At 41.3% G+C, this 23242-nt stretch overlaps 1 protein-coding gene across 38 annotated transcripts in view; it reads left to right on the forward strand.

Moving 5' to 3' along the window:
- Kcnma1 (potassium calcium-activated channel subfamily M alpha 1) overlaps positions 1-23242 on the forward strand; it is a 709412-nt gene that overhangs the window by 563979 nt on the left and 122191 nt on the right. For 28 of the 38 annotated variants that reach the window (XM_010607512.2, XM_033766488.1, XM_033766490.1 and 25 more), the window contains 2 exons: positions 6878-6964; positions 13499-13575. In XM_010607512.2, the coding sequence (XP_010605814.1) occupies positions 6878-6964; positions 13499-13575 (164 nt within the window). Of the gene's footprint in view, positions 1-6877; positions 6965-13498; positions 13576-15071; positions 15450-17121; positions 17131-23242 lie in introns of those variants that run through there. The other 10 variants (XM_033766495.1, XM_033766496.1, XM_033766497.1 and 7 more) reach the window with 2 other exon arrangements.

The raw sequence follows: 23242 nt of genomic DNA on the forward strand, positions 1-23242 counted from the left end.
TATATCCCCTCTCCAACTAGATTACATAAAACTGAAATTAGCCTATTGCTGTCCTTGTTTGATTTGTTGGTTCTTTTGGATGACGCACTAACTTCTTTGCAGGAAACCTAAAAAAAAGGAAAGGCATAACCCTGTTTTTAATCATGGCACCAGTGATGGGAATACTATTAAAGCTGAAAAGCGGGATGCTTCTCTGTAGCCCTTCGTGTCTGTTCATGTATTGTCCTAATGTGTCTTGGTGTTCACCAGACACGAGTGCCATTTTGTCTACATCTCACATCCACATTCCCAGTGACCTCCTCCTCCCTGTGTCCAGTTTCCACTTTGTAAAGCAGAGTTTCTGTCCTTTATCCACAAAACAGAGACCAAGCCCTTATAATTCTGTTTCTCCTCATACTTACTTTGGTTACCTCATTTTGAATATTTATTGTTTTGAGCAGTGCTCAGTAGAGACTCAGAACACTGCTGTTAAATTGCCAGATCATCACACCTGATTTCCTGGATGAATACTGTTTATTGGGATGAACTCATGGTTTTTCCCTCTTAGTGTGTTTGGGCATATTTCATAATATAAAGTACTGCAATTTTCACCATGTGACTTCACTCAGCTTTGCTGCTGTTTTATGTTGCATGAAGCATGATTAATTCATCATCAATGACTTTAAAAACTTTTTAATTAAAATTTCCAGCAGTTTTTCAGCAGTGTGTTTTCTAAAACAGTATTGTTGAAAATATACTTCTGTCACCTTTTCAAGTGGTTGTGATCACTGTCATGCGTTTGTAATTGTGTGTATTTGTGTGTGTGTGTATTTGTCTGTAACTCCTTCCAATATCAGATCCTCTGTGATTTTTTTGGAGTAGATGTGTATAAATAGAGGTGGCTTCCTGTCAGTTTGGTATTATTGACATGATCCAACTGCGAGAAGTTACTGCAACACTTTGCATCTTCAAAGGTCCGCAGTGGTTGCACCTCTGCTGTTGGCTTTTGGCCTTTGAGTCTTTTATCTTGTGGTGAAGGCATGTTGTAATGTAGGCATGACTTGTCCTGAAGTGTACTGGAAAGTGATATGGCTTGCTCCCAGAAACAGATATCTGGTGTTATCTTTCCTAGATCAGTTCTTTCTTTCCCATTCCAAGTGGCTAATATTTTCCCTATGTGTAAAATATATCTTAAAATTCCATTTCTAAAATTAGTGAGATGTATTCAGGCTAAACAAATCCTTGGTAATATGACTGGTAGACCACAGTTGGTGGTCATTGAATCTAACCAGCTGGGAGCAACCTCTATTACCCTGTCTCTGTGCCAGTGAACTGGGTTGATGTATACTCAACATGGAACACACAACTGGGTCCCCTACATGTATCTTGAAGTAAAAGTGTGCATGTGTAGTTGTGTGGGACTCCAGCAGCACATATTTTAAAGCCCAGAAGAAATGAAAAGTTCCGGCAAGGTGATAAGGTTTGAGATTTGGAGTTTCCCTGAGCTGTGCCCTAACACAGCCCACAAACTGCAGTACAGATGTATTCTCTGGAAATTGGTTCAAACATAGTTCCAACAGAGAGCAATTGTGTGTGAACCTGTGTGATCAGAGGGGCCTCTTCCCACTGTTGTGATACATCTGGACATTGCGTGAACTGAAGTCCTGGATGGTTCTCACTTGTTTGCTCTAGTTAATGAAGTCCCATTAGCCTGCTAGACACAACTGTAATTACCATGCTTTTGAGTATAAACTATAGTCACCTATGAGTCGTGATTTTTCCTTAACTGCTTGGAGAATGGTACATGACACTTACCAAACATGAAAGGAGGAGGAGAGAAATGCACACCTGTCATTTTGTCTGGAGTAGATAAACGTTTCCTTTAAAACATCTATTTCAGTTGAATTACCAAGATTGTTTCCCCAAACAATAGATAAGTAAGCTTTATGATGATTGAAAAAGGGATAGCTAAATGTTTCCCAGTGGTTATATATGAGAGTTGGGAGAAGGAAAAAAAAATTTCTCCTTAACCATGTCCTGGTCCTTCAGCCTGAACAGAGTTCGGCAGGAGCTGCCCAGAAAATGCAGCGCAGCTTATTTAATACCTCTCAAAGGGGCCCCAAATGGATGGTTCCCTTTGGGGTTGAGCCCTGCTCTCCCATTTTATGTGGATAGGTTTTATGTTTCGAAACACATATTTCAGTCCCAAGTGAGCTGTACTTTCAAGTTGAAATCAATTGCTCCACCTTCCCAAATGCTTTGCTGTATATACATATATGCATATTTTCATATTTATTCTTAGTGTCTCTGAGAGATTGTGAGCTTAGTGGCTAACCTACTAGAAGAGATGTGGTCATTCCATCAGCCTGACTGATGAGACCAATAGCTTGGGGTTTGTTTTGTTTTGTTTTTTGTACCAGGGATTGAATTCAGGACCTTGTGCTTGCAAGGCAGGTTCAGTGCCACTGAGCCAAATCCCCAGCCCCACATAGGTTGGATTTTAAAAGAACAGTGGTGGTGACTGCCTTTGTCCTCCTTATAAGAGGAAAATTTTCAGAACAGAAACCGATGACTTGTGCTTTCCATCTATTCAAAAGAGAGTTCAAAACTACCTATTGCATGTTGGGCTCTAAGTTTACGACTGTGAAAAAGACAAAAGTAAATAGAACATGATACAATGGTACCTTGGTTCATCACCTTAATTCTTTCCACAGTTCCGGTCGCAAACTGAATTGGATGGGAATCAAATCAAATTCAGTGGTTAGGTTCAGTGTTGACCTTATGGGGAAATTTGATTTGCTTCTCATCCAATTCAGTTTGTGACCAGAATTGGGGAAAGAATGAAGTTTGTGAACCAAGATACCACTGTATTGTTTTCACTCCTCTACTCACCTGTGGGTTCCTTATAGTAAATGTGCATTGTTCTAACAGTGAGTGAATAGACGGAGAATAAGTCTAGATAGGCAGTCTGGGAGCAGAAGAAAAAGCCAAAGCAAGTATCTTTGAAGAAGCGCCCACATCAGCCCTGTGCTGCCAGCTCTCACTGGGAGTTTTCCATTGAAATCAACGAGGTCATAGAAAAAAAGATAATTTATATGTTCCGTGAAATGAGAGAATGTCCACCCCTGCCAAAAAGATGTCCTTCTTAGAATTCCGCTAATGGATATATGGGCTTATTTTCTTTGAGACTTTCTTGATTCCTCACATGCTACGTCTTGAAGTGTGTCTTCGATAAAGCTGGTGAAGTAGGCAGAGTCAGAGCCAGAGAACTGATGCGAAAGAATGAAAAGGGAGGGTGACATTTGGCAGTCATAGGAGCAAAGCACATTGAGCACCGAATATTCTGCTAAGGAGACAGAAGATCGGAGAGAATTTACGTATTCCCATTGGAAAGGCAGTAACAACTTCTAAGGGTAGTAGTCACTTTGCGAGAAAAAGTATTGCTTTTGGCTAGAACCCTTTTTTGTATTTTTAAGGAAAGGAAGATTAACGCTTTAAATTCTAGATTGGAAATATGGATAGAAGACTTGTTATCTGAATTATCAAAAACAGTAATAGTTTTCCTCAAAGAGCCTTTGAAACTCGGGAGGCTCACCCAGGGCATGGTGGATGCCATGGCTTCCTAGAGTCAGGCACACGTGCTTCTTTATCAAACCCCTAAGTATGGGAGCCGAATCCAGAATCCAGCAGAATGAACACCTTCATGTATCTAGATTTCATTCATTCGCTTCTCAAGGGCTGACTCATTCTGTTGAACTGCACCCAGAAAGCGGCCTTACTGTACCATGGTATCTACAAATGGTGCCTCACACCACACATACAGGTGATTTAAACCCTCTTTACCCTGTCCACAGGGACATTGAAGGCGTGTTGGAACTGCATAATCTGTGAGGCCATTTCAGGTGCTTTCAGTTCCTTACGGATCAGTCATGAGATGTAACAGACGGGTGCTACTCCTCGTGAAGCCAGAAGCTACTATGAATTAGTCCATCCCAGTCTCCAGATGTGGCTCAGAGATAAAATCTTTTGGATGCTGCAGCCAGGAAAAAGGCCTTTGCATGACAGCAGGGTACCATCTAGGGATGTCATTAGAACCAAGGATAAAATGTACAGCAGAGACATGGCACAGGGAGAGTTTATTTGCTCTCATTTAATTTTATAATCACCTTGCTCAATCTTAATAGCACCCATAGACTATGGACATAATATGTGCCAGTCCCTCAACACATGGGGCATTCTTTAATTCTCTAACAGACTGAACTAGGGATTATTTGCCCCATTTTATTGCCAAGGCAAACGAGGCACCCCATGCCCAAAGCTCACCCCTTTATTACTGAGACCTCACCTATGCTTAACCCAGGTGGGTGGTGAACCTGAGATGTGAACACCAAAGAGCCCTGTATCCACACCCAAAGTCTTTCCTTCCCATCACACTAACTTGACTACAAGAAACTTGAAGACTGTCATAAATTATCGTAACCTGTACGCTCTAGAGAATGCCAATCTCAAGTTCTCCCCGTGGATTAATTCTCGCTCGCTATAGATAAAGAACAGAGACCATGAAAGGAAACTTCTGACTGATAGGAACCTCACCACACTGTATTTCTGTGACGTGGTGGGCTCCGTTACTGGGGTACGATCAATGAGGCATGCAAATGGGAAGAGGAATGAGTGGTCTGCGTGACACTCGTGTCGTGCATAGATGTCACCCAGATGTTTTTTTCTTTTGAATTCCAATGTTAAAATCATGATAGGATTTTTTTTTCACCCAGAAGATTTCCTTTCATTTTTATGGGAATACATATCAAAGTATAGGCTTTCCAGCTTTTAGCATCTAGTCCTCCTAGGCCCCTACATTTTTCATAGATGTCCTGATGAATGATCCTGTAGTGTTTAACCCTGTAACTTCATCTTATTATGGGGCTGGGTATTTTGATCAGGACCCCTATGCTCCATTCCATGGAGCCAGCTGAAGAAAATTTCTGGTAACTCCATTGAAACTGAAATACACTTGGCCATTTATTGCAAGAATAAAATAATAAAAGTAACAATAATAACAAGCATGCATTGCGACTTTCTCAATATTTCAGTTCTCAGAAGGAATATTATTATTATTATTAACCTCTTATAGGGAAGAATAGTGATTTCTAAAGAAGCATAGCAGTTTTCCTAAAGTCAGTTAATTCCTTAAGACTAGAATTAGGACTCAGTTCTGATCGATGTTAGAGAATATAAGATTGGCCTTGCAGGGGAAGAAGTTAGGAAAATGTGCAAAATCCAGAACTTTTAGAATAGGCAATTTCTAAAATGTTGTATTTAATTGACTTTGAAAAATCTATTTGAACTGCCTAAGCTTTCACCCTTTCTCCTAAATCAGAGGGCTTGTGATACCAAAGTAAAAATTGGCAGAGCGTAATTAGGAGGAACCTAGGTATACATTGCCCACTGCAAGCTGTGCTATTAGTGTGGTCTGCCGCTTTCAGATTCGGAGTGAATCTCATTGTGGCCTGTAGTTCTGGCAGAACACTCAAATCTTCGGATTCTTGCTGTTATTTAGTGTTAATGACAGTGATGATGATACAGGGGTGCTTTTTTCTGTCAAGTCTTGTTATGGGTAATGGTGGGTGCTCTTGTAGCCATAAACCATTTTTGCAGTAATGATCTGCAGAGTTCTTCAACAGAACAAAAGTTCACCTGGGTCCTTCCTGTCTTGCTGCAGACTCACCAATCTTGGTCACTGCACTTTTCTGGAATGGACTTAACCAGCAGAAAAGGATTACATGTTAATCACCACCCTCTATTTTGATTGTTTGGGGCAGTTGAGGACTTCCTTTAGACTGATTCCAAATATCCATTACCTTAATCACCAGCTCCTCAGATCAAAGAATACTTCTGTTGTCTGTTGCTTCACTCAGAATGCCTAAATTCAGTATCTATTAAGCCCAAAACCTCATCTCAGCCTCTGGATAAGACATTCCTATATTCTGCTTTTGATCCACAGAAATTAAACTTGTTTGTTTCGTCCATTTATTGAATTAGGATACATTTATCTTTACTGTCAGTCCAAACACAGCTTGGTCAGCTAATCTATTTATACCACTTTGAAATAGGACAGTGTATATTTAGGTTCATACTTCCCTGTGGGGAAGATTTTTAGGGGGGCAGTAATTTTGTTTTCTAACTGCAGTTTGCCTCAGTTAGGACATGGATTCTGTTCAAACACCCCATACATTTCTATGAATACCAGACTGGAATCATTAAGTATATCCAACGGCTGGTGTTTTTCTTTTCTGATGTTTGGATAGATCCAATTCCTCCTGTGTGGACTATACATGGAATCTATTTCCATGTTTTTTTTAATGTTACAAACATGTTCATTTTGCTTCTGCATGGGTGTCTTGTACCATTCCCCACAGTAATATGTAGTATGTATATATGTTTGCTTCTGAATACATATAGGGGTCCCATTAATACTCTGTCATCCAATGGAAAACTGGTGTAGCAAGACCTTCATTAGACCAATAATATTTCAATGTTGACCATCACTAGTTGTCTCAAATCTCAAAAGAGATATATTTTGAGGAAGTTTACGCCAAGTCAAATGTCCATGATGGCAGCTGCATGGCCTATTATGCAAACCGACCCCTAGAACTGAGGTTTACTTTGATTTCCTTAACTGGGAGTGTACCAGCCTGGGAATTAACCAGTAGAGCTTAATGGTGGCATTGTCCAGCTAAATGTGTGGGCCAGAGAATGTCAGGCTTTAGAGAAATCTTTGGGGGAAAGCATTAGGCTAGTGGGGCCCCTATAAAAACAATCATATGATGTTGCCTTCAAAGATTTATTCAGAACATGACCTCACTTGTGTCTTTTCTGTTTGTTTTTGTTCACTGAGCAGTATATTAATTAATCCTGGAAACCATCTTAAGATCCAAGAAGGTACTTTAGGATTTTTCATCGCAAGTGATGCCAAAGAAGTTAAAAGGTAAGAGTTTGTTTTCATCCGCCTTCTTTTCTGGCACAGCCATAGACATATTAATCTACTGTATCATCTAATGTATCAGTGGGCATCAAATGGTGCAAAGGATTAGGAAAAAGAGATTGTGCTTTTAAATGTTTCCACAGACTACTTTTCACATGGTTTTCACACTCTTTTAATTAGAATAATAAAATTTTAGAATGCAGAAGCCTCATTACCTACTCCTTCTTCATATAATGGAGGAAACTGAGGCTCAAAGAGCTGCAGTGACTGTTTCAGCTAATCCTTATTTTTTTGGACCCAGACCAACCTAACAGGACAACTGGCTGTTTGTAGAGCGTTCTCAGTATTAGCTGGACAAACTTCCTTGACAGTGATCAGTTTTTCACTCTAATTACCCAAGGAAATTTCAAACATTTCAGATTAACTTCAGATGAACACTAAATTGACTATATGTTATTTGTATGTGGCTGAAACTTTCTAGGTATGTGGCTGAAACTGTCCACTTCAATTATGAAGTCTCTGTAGGTACAGCCCAGGATTTCATTGGCCCCTGTATTTCATGACATTTTTCTTAGTGTCCCTCTTCTCGTTTAAGTAGCTTAGGGAAATGAGCAGGCTTTTGTACAACAACATGGAGCATTGTTATGTTTGATTCTATTCTCTTAACTTGGAAAAATTTGCTAATAAAAATATGATGCCAAAGGCCATACTGGTCACCTAGCTCAACAATAATGTTACATCAACTATTTCAGTAAATTATGCAGAGGTCTGTAGTTATTTATGGGAGCCTACTGTCTTCATTTAATGGTTTCTGCTCAAAGCTAGACTTGTGTGAGGTATGCTACTCCTCAGAATAGCCCTAGAAGGTTAAATCATGTAAAACACTCAAGGCTTTGGTTTCTTCATCTTTAAAATTGAGATAAATGCTTTGTCGAAACCATGGGGGCAATTAAACAAGTGGCAGAGCCCAGATCAGAACTGGTCTCTTTTTCTCTGAACCCCCGTCTCTTTCTATCAAATGTGATGGTACCAACATGGCTTTCCGGAGGGCTCACATTTGGCTGGCATTTTTCTGGGTACTAACTAGCTCCTCTGTATTTGTGAACTTGCTCTGAACTAGGAAGCATTAGGCCTTCCCACTTTACATATGAGAAAACTGAGGCACAGGTTGCTTGCCCAAAGTCACACTGCTAGTAATAAAGCCAGAATTTAAATTCAAGTGGTCTGGCTCCAGAGCCTGAACTCTTTCAACTCACTCTTTTAACTTTTTTAAAATTGAGTTTATTGGTACATTTTAGGTATACAGTAGTTACATTCATTATTGGGATCTTGTACCTTTACATGACAGGTCTTGGTTCTCATTTTTTCCCCTTGTTCCTGCCCTCCCTTCACCCCCTCCTCCCCTCCCTGTTTACAAACACTTTATTTCCATTTTTTCATTTTCTCCTATTTACTCTTTTAACTTTTAACAAGGGGTGAGTTTGACCTGCTATACACAGAATGCTGATATCTGACAGTAGGTGCTTATGAGTTTCCTTCTTCCCACCCACTGCAACAAATGTCATCCTAGTTACCAATGTTTTCAGGAAAAAGAACATATGAAGTAGATAACATTTAAAAAAAACAGCCTTCTAATAATTTATATGTTCTGCAAATTGTGGAAGGAGTGCCATTGTTCAGCTGTGGTAGAGCAATACCTCCCTACCCAGTGGTGGAATCTTGTTCTTCATATTCTTCGGCAGTTTTTGAAGAATGACGTTCACAGAGGAAGGGAGAGGGAGGAGAATGAGACTTAACCCCCTCTTGAGGTCATCTGGCAAAGAAGGTGGTGTTCTGATCCAGAGGGGGGACACAAAAGCTGGAAGCAGCGTCTTGCTGAGGCTCAGGAGGCTGGGAGCTCAGGGGCCCCACATGTGACATGCACCTCCCAGATACCAGCCATCACGTGAGGCTCCCATTTGTGTAATTCCATTTCCTACGGCATTGCTCACTAATGAATGTCAAAAATACCAGGTAGTCCAGAAAACAAATTACCTCCTATATTAGGGAGTTCAGTGTGTCTCATTTCAGTGCTTTATGGTGTTCACAAATACATGCTGACACAATCAGCTACAACACCAGCCTGTAATTTTCTATGGTGTGTGATGTATCAGAGCAAATGCTGTCAGTTAGCGGATTTCAAATAGATGAAGACTGTGGAAAGCCACAGAAAGGACACGGGAGATTGGAACAAAGCTAAACAAGTTTTGTAAAAATGCAAAAGCAGATGATGATGATATAGTGTTGAGTTTGCACCCTTCACTAAAAAAACAAAAATCCAATAACAAGAGAAGTTCATAAGTTGTAGCTCATAGAAACTTTAAAGATGCAGGGCCTTTAGAGAAAGAGGAGTGAAGCTATCCAGTTTCAGTCTTCAAAAAATCATTTTGGGATGGGCATTTAGGCACTTGCTCTTTATTCTTGGCACTAAATGTTTTCCTTTTGAAATAATCTTGGAACATAGTCTAATGGGTTCATTGGCTCTGGTTTGCCGATATGATTTTCTTTTGGAATCACAATTTTAAAAATAAATTAGTTGTCAAATTGAAATGAGTCATCTGCATGTATATAAAAAAATCCTCATTACTGGTTTCTCCTGAAACATTGGCAGACCCAATACTGGGAAACATTCTCATACTCATTCATCCATTCATCAAAAATCAGTTCATGTTTAGCAGACTCTATACACGGTGTCAGGGAAACAATAGAGAAAAATCCCTGCTCTCCTGAGGCTTAGGTTCTAGGGATGGGAGAATTACAGGTTTTAAAAATTTATGGTGAAAGAATGAATGCGACTGAATCCCTGATGTGGGCTTTCTGTACGTGAATCCTGGTTGGAGTGGGCAGCACTGGGGCAGAGAGAGAAATATGGAAAGAATTCATCGCACAAAGATCAGGCAGGAAGAAGAGCTGTGACGGGAAGAAGTCAACTGTGTTCAGGGAATCCAAATGGGAAGGCGTGGTCCTGAGAATAGGTGAGGGAGAGTGGTGGTATGGAGTTGAGAACAGAGAAAGGTAGAGGCTGATCCTTCTAACATTGTTAACAAGAGGTTGGATTTGTTACGACTTGGAAGTCATGGGTGTTTTTAAGCTGTGGAGATGTGGTCTGATTTATATTACACGGTTATGCTGCCCGCATTGCAGAGAATGGAAGGTAACAGAGATAATGGAGCAGGAGAGGAGGTAAGAGACTCAGAAACTGGGACATCACTGAGGTGAGAGATGATGGCCGCTTATGGAGATGGAGGGTTATGGACCCCATTCAGACTGTACTCGGAGGACCTCTGGGAGCCACTGATGAATGGGACGGAAGAAAGGAGGGAAGAAAAGTGAATGATGCTTAAGGGTTTAAGCAGTTGGGTGGATAATGGCTCCATCTCACTGAGTGGGAAAGCTAGAGAAAAGGTGCATGCATGCAGTGGTAGGAAATAAGGACATCTACCGGGGTTGTGTTGGGTAGATGTACATGGATTATACATGGAGTTAGCGTAAAGGTGGGCAGATCTGAAAGCCTGGCATTCTGGAGGAGGTTTAGGGCTGGAAATGCCAATGTGGATGCTGCAGATGCTACTGTATCAGTGGGGGGTCCTGGCAAGTAGCAGATGATGCATTCAGTGGAGCAAGGAGGAGAGTTCTATAAAGAGCTATATAAAGTTATGGGTAACAAGTTCAGGAAAACCAACAAGAGGTGGCAAAGCACCACAGAAGCAGCCGCAGAGGGAAGGCATCTCAGCTTCTGGCTGCCCCATGGGAGCTTCATCCTTCGTGAGATAAATGTTGCCATTACTATTCCATGACCTGGCAGGAGGGAGATCATCTCTCCCTACCTCCAGTCTCTTGCTGGCTTCTGCCATTAGCCCAACCCAAAAGAATCCAGAGGACAAGGAGACCCTGAAGACATCATGCTCCTCCAGTTGGGGGATGTGTCTTGAGGTCATGACAGATACCTCTGGAAATCATCGCATTTTACTCATTAGCTGACTTGTCTGGCCCTGGAAAATCTGATGTTAAGCTTAAGAAGACAGGCACAGAAAGGCAGTTGCTGTGCACTGCTGTTTATAGGTAGAATCTAGAAAGTCACACTCGTAAAAGCAGAGAGTAGAGTGGTGGTTACCAAGGTCTGGCCTAGAAGTAGGGGACACATGAGAGATACTGGTCAAAGGACACAAAATTTCAGTTACCCAGGAGTAATTTAAGCAATCCATCTGCCATCCTGGAGATTATAGTTCATAACAATCTATTATATATTTTAACATCTCTAAGTCAGTAGATTTTAAGAGTTTCCACCATAAAATATGGCAAAAACATATATATATATATATATATATGATACATATATTAATTAGCTTGATTTAGCCATGTTGGACATTTACAAATGTATGAAATTTTTGTCAATTAAATATAACAAATTTGAAAAGAGAATCCAGCTTTGATTCATTCATGAAGTAATCATACGTTATCTTTTCAACAGTCTGTTCAGACTCATGATCACCCATCACCTCTTTCAGTGCGGGATGTTTAAAATGTTGGGCTCTGGTGCCTGGCTGTGTGGATTTCAATTTTGGCTCTGCCACTCTTAGCCATGATGCTGTGGGCAGGTCACTTAATCTCTCTGTGCCTCAGTTTCCTTATCTGGAAAACAGAAATAACAATCATATAACCTTTAAAGGGTGTTTGAGGGTCAAATATATTAATGCCCATAAAATGCTTAGAATGGCATCTGTCTGTGCCTTGTAAATTCTAGCTTTTTCTGTTGCTACCATTTTTTGTAGGAGCATCAAATCAGGTGGGAAGATAGCTAAAGGAAAGGGATGCAAAGTTACTTGCCCCAACTGGGAAGCTTTCTCTTGTCCTGTCCTTCCTGTTTTGAGGCAGATTACTATCCATTGGGTTCCTAACCACAGTGCCACAGGGGGCAAAGGGTCATCCGCCTTTACTTTTCTCGCAGTGTAGATGACAGCTGGCATTTAAAGAAGTGGTAGAAGAGCTGCTCAGGTAGAAAGAACATTAGACTTGGATATTGAAGGCCCAGGGCCAGCCAAGCTCCATCAAGGGGTGACTATAGACAGAACATGACAACCTCCTCAATTTATAGATGGTGGCATTGAGTCCCAGAGAGTTGGATGCAAGATCTCCACAATCTCTTCCAGATCCAAAAATATTAACATTGGCTTTGAACTCATGTCAATCATAAATACAAGGCTTGTGAAAGGCATGAAAAGGAACCTAGGAATCAAGTGATCAACAATTGTGTTTATTTCTTTAGCCCCAATCAAGAAAAGACCACATTTATCCCGGGCATTCAATTTCATGTTGGGTATGTTACCTCCCAGTACGGATTAATTACGATGGAGCTGCATCCCAGTAAAGTCATATAAGTTGGAAATATTGCAGCTCAACATTGCATTAAACGCCCATAACCTACTGAGCATCATTGATTACCTAGGCTCCCTACCTTACCTGTACTCACAAAACTTAACATTAGTCTACATTTGGGCAAGGGCATCTCACACAAATCCTATTTTTTTAAAAAAGTTGAATATCTCTAATATGAGATGAATGTTTCACCAGAAGTGACCAAGAGAATAACCATTTGGGCATGCTTTTGTACCATCCTAAGTAGGCTAAGCATCTACACTGTATTAACATTGAAATTTTCAACACTGCTTCAATGATCTTATTTTGTCTCATCCGAAATTTTTTCCACACAACTAATGAGCTCTGTAATCCCCATACTGAGACTTGAATCAGATTAGGGGGATTTTCTTGTTGATTGCTTCTTCTGGGACTCCTCTTCCTACCCCAACCCTCTGCTCATCCCATCCCAGTGGTCAGCCGAGTTTTGCTCTGCTCTGAGAAGCAAGCCTTCACTGACCCTTATTCTCAGGCTGGAGGATCACAGGACAGGGTCCTGCCGGCTGTGCAATCCCAGAGAGGGTGTGACAGAGTGACCAGAGCTCTGTGCTTTTGTTATTCCCTCCCCACTGTCCTCTTAAACTGCCTCTCACTTCGACTGATAAGGAGAGGTACTTTCAAGGCCACAAGGTTAGTATTTGCACTTGACTGAGAAATGTCACACTTTCTAATATTTATTTTGCCAGATTATGGGGCTTTTGGAGTTGCGTTTAGCTCCCCTTCTCTCCTGAAAGGCTTGGGGTCGACTCTACATTGTTACAACCACTAGCATCTGATGCTGCTCTCAGAAATGAAAGATGAGCGAGCAGACTCAGTGTGTCACATCTGTAACCTCTCTCCCTGTGCCTTTGGAAATGGGAGTTTATGAAAAGAAGCACTAACTCAAATCACAGAATCCTGTGTTTGAAATAAATGGTCTTGCAACAAACATTTCCGTCTGCAAATGTCTAAACCTTTCAAAAGATTAAAGGAAATTAGTGCTGGCATGTTTCATTAATTTGGCACCACCGCCGAGGAAATATGGTACTCATTTCACATGGGTGGATTATGAAACGTGTCAGTTTTTCCATTCTCTTTCTCCAGGGCATTTTTTTACTGCAAGGCCTGTCATGATGACATCACAGATCCCAAAAGAATTAAAAAATGCGGCTGCAAACGGCGTAAGTAGTGTTTCTTTCCCCCCCTCCCTTCCCACTGTCCTTCCTAATCCCCAAGTTCCCTTTCCTGCCCCTCTTCCTGTAGAGAAACATGAAACAACAAGAGTTTTCTTGAATATGTTTATGTTCCACCGAGAAGTTTAAAGAGACATGAAATAAATACCACACTGGCTTTGTTAGAGCAGAGGCTATAAAATCAGCACCTAGGAGGGAAGCTGGAAACTATCCTCCTTCCTTATGTGCCCAGTCTGATATAACCGAGTGTGATGTACAAAGAAGAGGCCATAGAAGAGGAAGTGGTTTTGTATGATTTCCGATGGACAGGAAGTCACCAAGTATGAAGATGACTGTTTGAGGGCTAAGAGGGAAATTGAGCCTGGGGACCCAGTCTCTAAAATGAGACTGACCCACTTTTCATCTGAGATTCCTATAAACTTTGGTAACAAAAGGTCAGGGTTTTTAATTGTGATCCCCTAAGACCACTCCAAGAAAAGAACATGGCCCTCACTCACCAAGGGCTTCAGTAACAATTGTCCCAAGGGCAATTCAGGCACATTTCTCTTTGGGGTGAATTGGATTGGGTTTGGTCCTTTCTTCCTTTCTTTTTTTTTTTGGTACCGGGGATTGAACTTGGGTCCTTGTGCTTGCAAGGCAGGCCACCGAACCGCTGAGCTAAATCCCCGGCCCTGGTCCTTTCTTATATATCCAGGTTCAGGCCTCTTCTAAACCATTGTGCCCACGGGCCTCAATGGAGAATCAGGAACACTGACTTGTGAGCTCCACAGACACCAGCACTTAAGGTGTTGTCTGCCTGGGGAAGGCCATACCTTTTGCAGTAATTATACTGCATTGCCTGAGAGACATTGTTCTCAACCTTAGAGAAAACAAAAATAGTGACTTCTTCCTTGTTATGGTGATTTGGGTTTGAATGGTTCCTTGTTATGGTGGATTTGAGGCTTATCATAACTGGTATTGGCAGGGGCTGTTATCAATCCTGTTTTCCAAAAAGAGACAATGAAGTTCTAAATTAGTGGGAAGATGATATGGCTGAGAGTCTGTTGTCTCATATACAGGGGTTGAGGTCCCCAAAGGTCCCTCAGGATGGCCTCCTCTGAGTGTCCTCACCTTTTTGTTGCAGAAGGGAAGGTAGATGTGGATGAATTTGTGTCTGATGAGTAGGAACATAGCTATGAAAATACTTTTCACAAGCAGAAAACAGACAGGGGGATACTAGTACTGCCATATGCCGACTAAAGCAAGGACCTTTGTCACTGCAGGCTGAAGGGGCATGTGCGAAACCAGTAAGCTAAAAGACAGCACTGCCGGAGCCCAGAAAGGTTACTCAGTCTCTTGGGCAAGTACCCATGAGTTACTGTTGGTCTAGAGATGTTTCTGTAAAAATCTCTCGGGCTGGCTCCCACACGGCTCCCTGTTTTGCCCCCTCCTTCCCCACTGATTTAACCTCCATGGCCCCTTCCCCAACTCTGTCACCCTTCCAGGATGAGTATTCACTATCTCAGAACAAGAGACTAACTTCCTGGGACCTTAAAAATTCCCCAATTCTGACAACCTGCCAGGAAGAGCATCTGAGGGAAAACTCATCCCCCATCTCATCTCTCCAGACCCCTTGACTCACAACACCCTCAACCTGGCCCTGATCAGTTGGCTGTGGACCATGCATCTCCTTCATTTCCATTAGAAGGAACAGGACATCCTGTTTGAAAAGTAAGCAAGAGAGAAACAAATACAGGCTTTCATAGGAGGGTGAAGGCTTTCATAAGGAAGCTCTTGTAGTGAGGAAGGTGGAAAAGGTAGGAGTACTGAGGTCCGTAATCAATGAAAGGATATTTTCCAAAGGACCTTTTCCCACTGGAACATCAATAAATTGGCACAAATACAGTACACTAGTTGAGTAGCCACTCATATTTTTGGAGTGTCCTTTTTCTGCAAGGTGCCTGGGATGGAGGGATGAATGAGATAAAGTCCTTGCACTCCTGAACACTTCATTCTAGTGAATGAAGGCAAACCTTCATCATGTAAACAATAGAATATATTCAGAAAAAGCCATGCTTGCAAGGTCATAAAGGCCTCCACTGGGCAGTGATGCTGAAGCTGAGACCCAGTCTAGGTCGGGAGAAGAGCAAAGAAAAGACCAAAGACAGAAACCAGTTTGTAGAGTTTGAAGGAAGGGCAAGAAGGGTTGATGATATCAAGGATAGAGTGACATGAGTTGAGATCAAGTTTGATGCTACATAGGAAGCTGGACGAAAATTTCAAGCAAGGAAATGACGTCATCTGTTTTCCTTGGTATCTGCATAGAGAACAGATCCAAGAAGGAAGAGTGGAAGTGGAAGAGTGAAGAGAACCATCTCTGACTCTCACATTAAGCTAGAATGTCCTTTGTAAGATCTCATTAGACCATTTTTAAAGTCCTTACAAGTAAAATTTTGACCTTCAGGGTGTATTTCCTGTCTTGATTTCAGACAAACAAACAGCAATGAACTTTAGCTTCACCCTAGGAGAAGAGCACATCATTCATTAAAATAGTTTTATTCTCTTCATTGCCCTTAAAGTCGGTTGAGCTAGTGAAGTATCTGATCTTCCATCATGCCCAGAACAGCTGCTACAAAAGAGCTGCTTTTACCAGGCCGCACCAGTATGACCAGGCCCTCAGCTGTGAGGTTAACGTCTGATAATAATTAGAACTTCCCAGATGTTATTATGTTTCCTAATTAAAAAGCCATAGTCAAGAGAGTAGGATGCCGGTATACAGGGGGAGGGGGTAGTTAGAATAAAATGAATTATTGAGTATACACTTCCCCGTGTAGGCAAGATGAACAAGGAAATTGGAAAAAAAATAAGGTTAGGTTGCAAAGAAGCTTTCCCTATAGAGCTAGGGTGTTCCCATGATCGCCTGGCTCCCTCTCCAAGCTACAAAAGGTGGTTAACCCTCCTAGTCATTTGTCTAAACTTGTTAGTCCAGATATTGATGATTCACCCTAGAATGGTGTATTTCCATGAGGGCAGAGCTCTTGACAGATTCCTCCACAGAGTCCTAACCCTTTTCTCCCCCCGCCCCAGCTCTTCCCCTTTTAGCCCTGTCCCTTCCTCTCTATTCCCTTTCTTTCAATAACGATCAAATCTGGCGTCATATTATCTAGAGAAATGTGGAGTGTGGACATTCCATTTCTGGAAATTCTGTGGTGATATAGTTTAACTCCTGCATTTCTTTCCATTTCTTCATAGCACTCCATCAAGGAAGCGCGTTCAGTTCAACTGTCTGGCCTCAGAGTCTCAAACTCTCAGAGTCCACCATTTATCCATTTTCTTTTTCTGTGTAACAAACCTGATCTAATGATTTACCTTTTCCCTCCTAGCCTTTGAAAGTTTGCCAAGGAATAGACTCCTAAGGGACAAGTCATGTCTAAATTTATGTGTTTGAAGAAATTTCCTTTGACTTCTAATCATTGACATATCTTTGATTTATTTTTTTTCCTCTTTGCTGCCTTGGAATACGGCCCCTACTCTATTTTAACTGCACACTGGTAGTGATCTATTGTGAGTAAAACGGGTTCCTAACAGCCCAGAGTCTAGTTCCCCTGTCTTTCTCTAGATGAGATACTTCTTTTATTTTCTGTACAGTTTTTCATTTTACTTTTGGTATTCATGTTGCATGTAGCAGTGATAATCATGCCCTGACTCGCTCATGCCCAACACAGTCCGCAGACTAGCCTGGACCTGGAGAGAACCAGAACCTATTCTCCGTGCATCTACCCATACCCAGCCCCCAGCCAGCTTCTGACCCCTGTCTTATTTTTCCATTTGAAAATAAGACCTTAACAACAGTGTTGTCTCTTCAAGGCCTTCTCTCAGGACTTTTGTGGGACACTGAGTAGGCTGGGGTAATTACCACTAGTGCTCTAGATGCCTCATCCACTGGGGATCATTGTCATGCTTGCCTTTGACAAATTAGACTTGGTCTCCTCTGCTATAGAGCTTGAATTCTTCCCCTAAAGGAAAAACATAGGCGACATATATATTCATGTGTTGTGATATATATGATATGCACCAGTACTTTATATGTAAAAATGTATATTTTTATATATAAGCATAGAGATAATCCACAGAAAAAGGATGTACTTATAGTATATGTGCCTCTCTATACAAGATGGTGCTTGCTAGAAAATCCATTGCATACCACCTTTGGGAGTATAGGCATCTAAACTGCCTTCCTGGACACAAGTATTTCCATAGTGGTAATTATTTCCTATAGTCTATGAAGTTCCTTTGCTTTAAGATAAAACCTCCCCAATTCATCTGTGAGTGTAGCCAGACATCTCAGAAGATCTATTTCTTTGTTTAAGGAAGAAAAGATGACTAAGGAGAAGGTTTCATCTCATTGATGAGCTGTGTAGGAGTCTGAACAAGTCGGGGCCTCTGACTTACTTAAGGCGTAGAAACCTCTCTCATCCAACCAGAGGGAGCACTTGGGGAGAACTTTTAAGGCAAATATTTCAGTGTGTGACTTAGAGCAGATGTGGCGCTCAGTGGAACCAGCCATCAGCAATGGCTCCCTATTCATAAACATGAGATTCCACTGAAATCAAAAGGAGATGAGATTCAAAACTTATTCAGTCATGTGGCCTTGGAACGTAGAGGGGATGATTTAGCACTCAGACTCCTCAGATGAAGAAGCAAGCTGATCATCAGATTTTGGCTAGCCTTCAGTGTTTGGAGTGAATGAAGTGCTCATTGTAAATAAAAAAATGGAAAAGGGCGGGACTGTAGCTGGCACTGGAGTCATCAAACAAAGCACCACGATGACCAAAACAATCGCCTTCTTCAACTCAGTGCATAATTCTGCCCAAATTGAATCAGTGGCTCCCTTCATCTGCAGATTGCTTTTCAGGATGTTGAGTACACAAGATACTTTCCTATCTACAGACCTCAGATCCTCTGTCTGATACTCCATTGGATTGGAGGAAACTGTGATGTCCATGGACAAACAACTCTAGTGCCAAATTCTTCTGCCTTCCCCAGCGGCAATGTGACTTCTGGCTGCAGAATCAGTGAGGTTGGTGTACTCTGCGCTGATGACCTACTAGCATTGTCTTTTTCCCTCTTCCTGTTCTTGGAAAACCACCTGGAAGACCTTTTAATTCCTCCAGAAGGTAATGAGAGGAATTTTATTAAGTGAAGACTTCATTCCTCATCGATAACCCTTTCAAGAGCTTTCTTTCAGAGGAAGAATGTTCTCTGATTCCTAGTGCCATGCCAAATGGTACATCTCAAACTTGCCTCCATGGACTTTTCTTCATGGATGTTTTTGTTTATAATTTTAGATGCTGCTGAGCACTTGAGGGGTTCATGCTTGCAAATAACACTCCCTTCGTTGGACTGATTTTTAAAATGAGGTTAGGTTCTGGAAAAGTGTCTATCAATTGAATGGATGATTATTTTTTCTTTCCTACCAGTCTTCCTTTGCATGTGCTCCATTTGAAACTTAAAATATCACACCTCCCTCGCAGTTGGAAAACTACCTGAGCCTCTCTGTCTGGGGCTGCTTTTCCTGCCACCTTCCAATCCACCTTGGAAATTAAGATTCTGCAATTGCAAATTGGCTGACAATTTGGTTGCTGAAGCAGGAGGCAGATGGTGCTGAGGACAGGAGACGATCCAACTCTCCCTTCCATTCCAGGCTTGGCTCGGAAGGGCCTACTAGCAGAGAATCCTGGTTTGACAGCCGATTGTTGATCTGTCTCAGGGAAAGAGCAGTTAACTGTGCTACATCTGCAGCAGGCTTCGACCTTTGAAAAGGGAGGAGAAGTTGTCCAAGCCCATGACTCAGAAACCTTTCCATTTTAAAAACTCAAGAATAAACAGATAGCTTTGATGATTTTCATTAGAGAAATACTTCTATTTTGTCTCTATAAATACTGCTAGGAAATCATGATGGAAATAGTGGATGAATATCCACTTTATTTTGATGTAGAAAAACACATAAAAGCTCTTTCTCAAATTATGAAACTGTTCAAATAGAGTTCTTTTTAGGAAGGTGAGACCCAGCGTCTAATTCTTGGCAACCACATAACCTCTTTGAATCTATGGCACCAGTCCAAAAGCAAGAACCTTATGATGTGGGCCGCAGAGAAAATGGAATCTCTGGAGACTTATATTTCTGCCTTCCCTGAGTTAAGTTGGCCGATGGGGCCAATTAATTGAGCATAAAGTTTCAAGAGCGCTAAGAATGAATGACAAGTAGCTTCAGTATTTACACCTGCCAGAGACACACTGTTACTGGCCCTCTTTCTCCAGAAGCTTCGGCAGGTCCTTGTGGAGACAGTTGCTGAGCTGTAGAGCCAGTGAATGTGTTGCAAGTTATCCCTTTTGACTACCCTAGGATCATCTCCTAGGACCCCTCATCCCTTTGTCTCCACTGCCTCTGAGCATCTGCCGTGAATCAGAGCAACCATCGACTTGAAATGACACTGCAAACATTTCAATTCTTAGAGACAACAGGGCCCCCTTTCTGTTCCTTTCAAAGAAAGGCTCCCAAAGTTCAGGTTAACTGTTAACAAGCTGCCCTTCCACACTGATCCACTAGATGTCCTCATAGTTCCACTCAGAACGATGAGATCCCTGGGAAAACTGTTCCTCTGAGGATTGGGATTTGGGAAGTCAACAAAGGTCACTACCTAAGAAAGAACCTCAAGGAACACCAAAGAAGAAAGGGCACTTTGTGTCACCAGGAAGTAGATAAGAAACTTATTTGTGTTTTAAATAAAAACTGAAACATTTCAAGTTCCTCTTTGAATTCTAACCTCGCGAGTCCATGGCTCTTTGATATACGAAAGTAACCTTCTAGCCCAAATTGGCTCTAGAAGAGGAAACAATCACTGAGAAATGGAAATAAAGTACTGTTGGTTCTGAATGTCCGTGACTGACAGAAGCAGAACTGAGAGATTGAGTAGTGTGGGGTGGCGGAGAGGGAGAGGGAGAGAGGTGAGGGAGGATGGGATGATGGGGAGGCAATTTCCAGATCAGGAGATCCACAACACGATTCTGATATAAATTTATTTGTACAACTTGAGAGTGTAATGTTTCACAAGGAGTGTCCACATCTTCTGGAACATCTACTACCAGTGAGATAAATCCTGATCAGTGTTTGGTTAAAGAGCTTGTTCCTGACTTAGATAACAGCCCAGAGGAAGTCTCTTCCTGGCTGGTATACGCAGCCTTCAAGCCTGCTGGATCGCTTCACCAGATGGAAGGTCACAGTGGGCCTTACCTTGTAAGAAAGTGGACCCAGAGTGTACAGGTAAAGACACCTGGCAGGAGATCAATGAAAATGGACTCTTCAAGAAGTAGAGAAAAGGAGCCACTCCCTGATTTGGTGGCCCTTGGTCTAGAGATGTTGTGACTCATGAAGGTTTGTCCACATGTGGGGCTCAATCATTTTTAACTGTTTCTGTCTTGTCTTTGAGCCTCTCGTTAATCATTCTTGCTGTTTTTTTTTCTGTGTGTGTGTGTGTGTATGTGTGTGTGTGTGTGTGTGTGTGTGTGTGGTGCTTGTTTGTTTTTTGAGGCTTCTATTTTGCATTTGGTGTGAGTGTAAAAAACAACTAGGAAGGAATGACAAGTAATAGCATGTTTGCTTTTTTTATGCATATGCTGCTTTGGAATGTGACTGATTATAATTAACAGTTAATCTTCTTATAGCAAATGGTTTTTTGCTGCTTCGATTACCAGTTTCAGCCTGTTCCTGCATGCTAACAATATAAAGTTTTACAACAATGCATGGTCTTCAGGACAGCGGATAATGTCAATTGCAATCAGTCCCTGAGAACCACTGGTATGATGTTATTGTACCTCCTGAACCCTTATGATGTAAGGGGTTTAAATCACCCATTTTGAGGGGTTACCTCTGACAAAATAGTTTCAAAAGTTATTCCATCTCCATGATCCCATCCCTTGTTCTTAAAGATGGCATATATATATAAATAAATGTATATATTTATATATATATTCTATCCCCATAAATTTGTCAGACTCTATTATTGTACATGAACCCAAAATGGCAGTGTGGAAATGAAAACCAGGGACTGTTGCTAACGAGAAGCAAAGCATTTCTGAGTTGGATGGGCTTCTCTTCTGCTACAGCATTTGATTAAAGTTTTCTCTTCACAACAATTTATTTACAGTGAAACAACAACCAAAATCATCCTCGTTTTTCTCCTCTGGGTAAATAACAAATCAATATTTCCATTGAAAGAACTAAGAAAGAAAAAGCAAGACATTGGATCTCCAAGTCATATACCAGATCTGGATGCATTTCCAACGAATTTCTTTTTATGTCTTCAGTTGAAGACGACCCCCCTTTCTTGACTTCAGCCACTGCTGTTTTGTGGGGACCTATGGGCATTCATGCCATTGCTTTTTAAATTCCTCGGACTCAAATGCTATAGTGGAGTTTTTTTTGTTTGTTTGTTTGTTTTTTTTGGTGAAAGCTAAGCTCAAAGGAATGATATACTGTGCATTGAACAGGGCTGGGGCTGCATGATGATCTGAACAACAGACTAGTTAGGCTGCTAAAAGAACATGTCACTAAAAATGTGAGCCAAGTTTACAGCGATGGAGATGCTGCTGAAGAGATCTCTCATTCATCTCCCCCAGTGCCTGCTCTTCACAATCATAACGTTCCCCATGCTTGACAAATATACTGTATGGCAAGTCATAAAGGTCTTAGAACAGGACTTGACCCATTTGAGAGATTTAAACCCCTTTCCTGGTGACTGTAACATTGAAAGAGGGCAAAACCACAAGTCATATTTTAAAATGAGAGGGTAACTATTCTCTACAAAGAAAAAGAAAAAAGAGGGAAGAATGACTTTCCAAATGGAAGCTGTGAGTGCAGGGAATAACACCTCTTTGGTTCAGGTTCACTGTTTGGCTGTGATGCTGAGAATAAATATGAATTATTCTCCCACCCTGAGAGAGAAGCTGACCAGCTCATGCTAAGTGATGGACAAACATGTTTGCCTGTTGTTGCATCAAAATGAGGTACAAAAAAATTCCTCTTGTACTGAAATATAAATTGGCTTGAAAGGTAAAGGTGAAAGGCATTGGATACTACTATGCAGCAACCTTTGTAGGTCAGGATTTGGGGTGGGTCCCCATTTAGTACAGAACCTAGCACATTTGCTTTAGAAGAGCTGTCACTGGGGCACGCAAATATTAATAAGATATTTCATGAGGGATCCATTTTCTTATTTCATGTTTTGTCATTTTTTTAGTCTATTTTGGCCAATATTTTCTGTATAAGGGGGAAGAAAGGTCTCATTAACCAAAAGTCTGATTGCTTTTTTAACTTATGGTGGGTGGGGAGAAAAGGACGGATGCCATTGTCAGATTCAACTTTGAACAGAAAATACGGCCATGAGTAGCTAAATGCATTCCAGTAGATCAACAACTCATACACTCTTGGTGATTTCTTATTTGCAAACTTCCTTTAATGTCAAATATTCAGTGTTAGCCTTGAGTAGCTGCATTTCTTATATGGACAGATTTGGATGTTTGTTCTGTCAAGAGTGAATTTAAATTCCTGTAGCTATCATGTAAACTCAGTCCTGGGAAGTTCAGCCAAGGCACCCACAGATTCTGTATTAACACA

This window comes from Fukomys damarensis, unplaced genomic scaffold (assembly GCF_012274545.1).
Source record: "Fukomys damarensis isolate Sample0158 unplaced genomic scaffold, DMR_v1.0_HiC HiC_scaffold_20, whole genome shotgun sequence".
Lineage (NCBI taxonomy): Eukaryota > Metazoa > Chordata > Mammalia > Rodentia > Bathyergidae > Fukomys > Fukomys damarensis.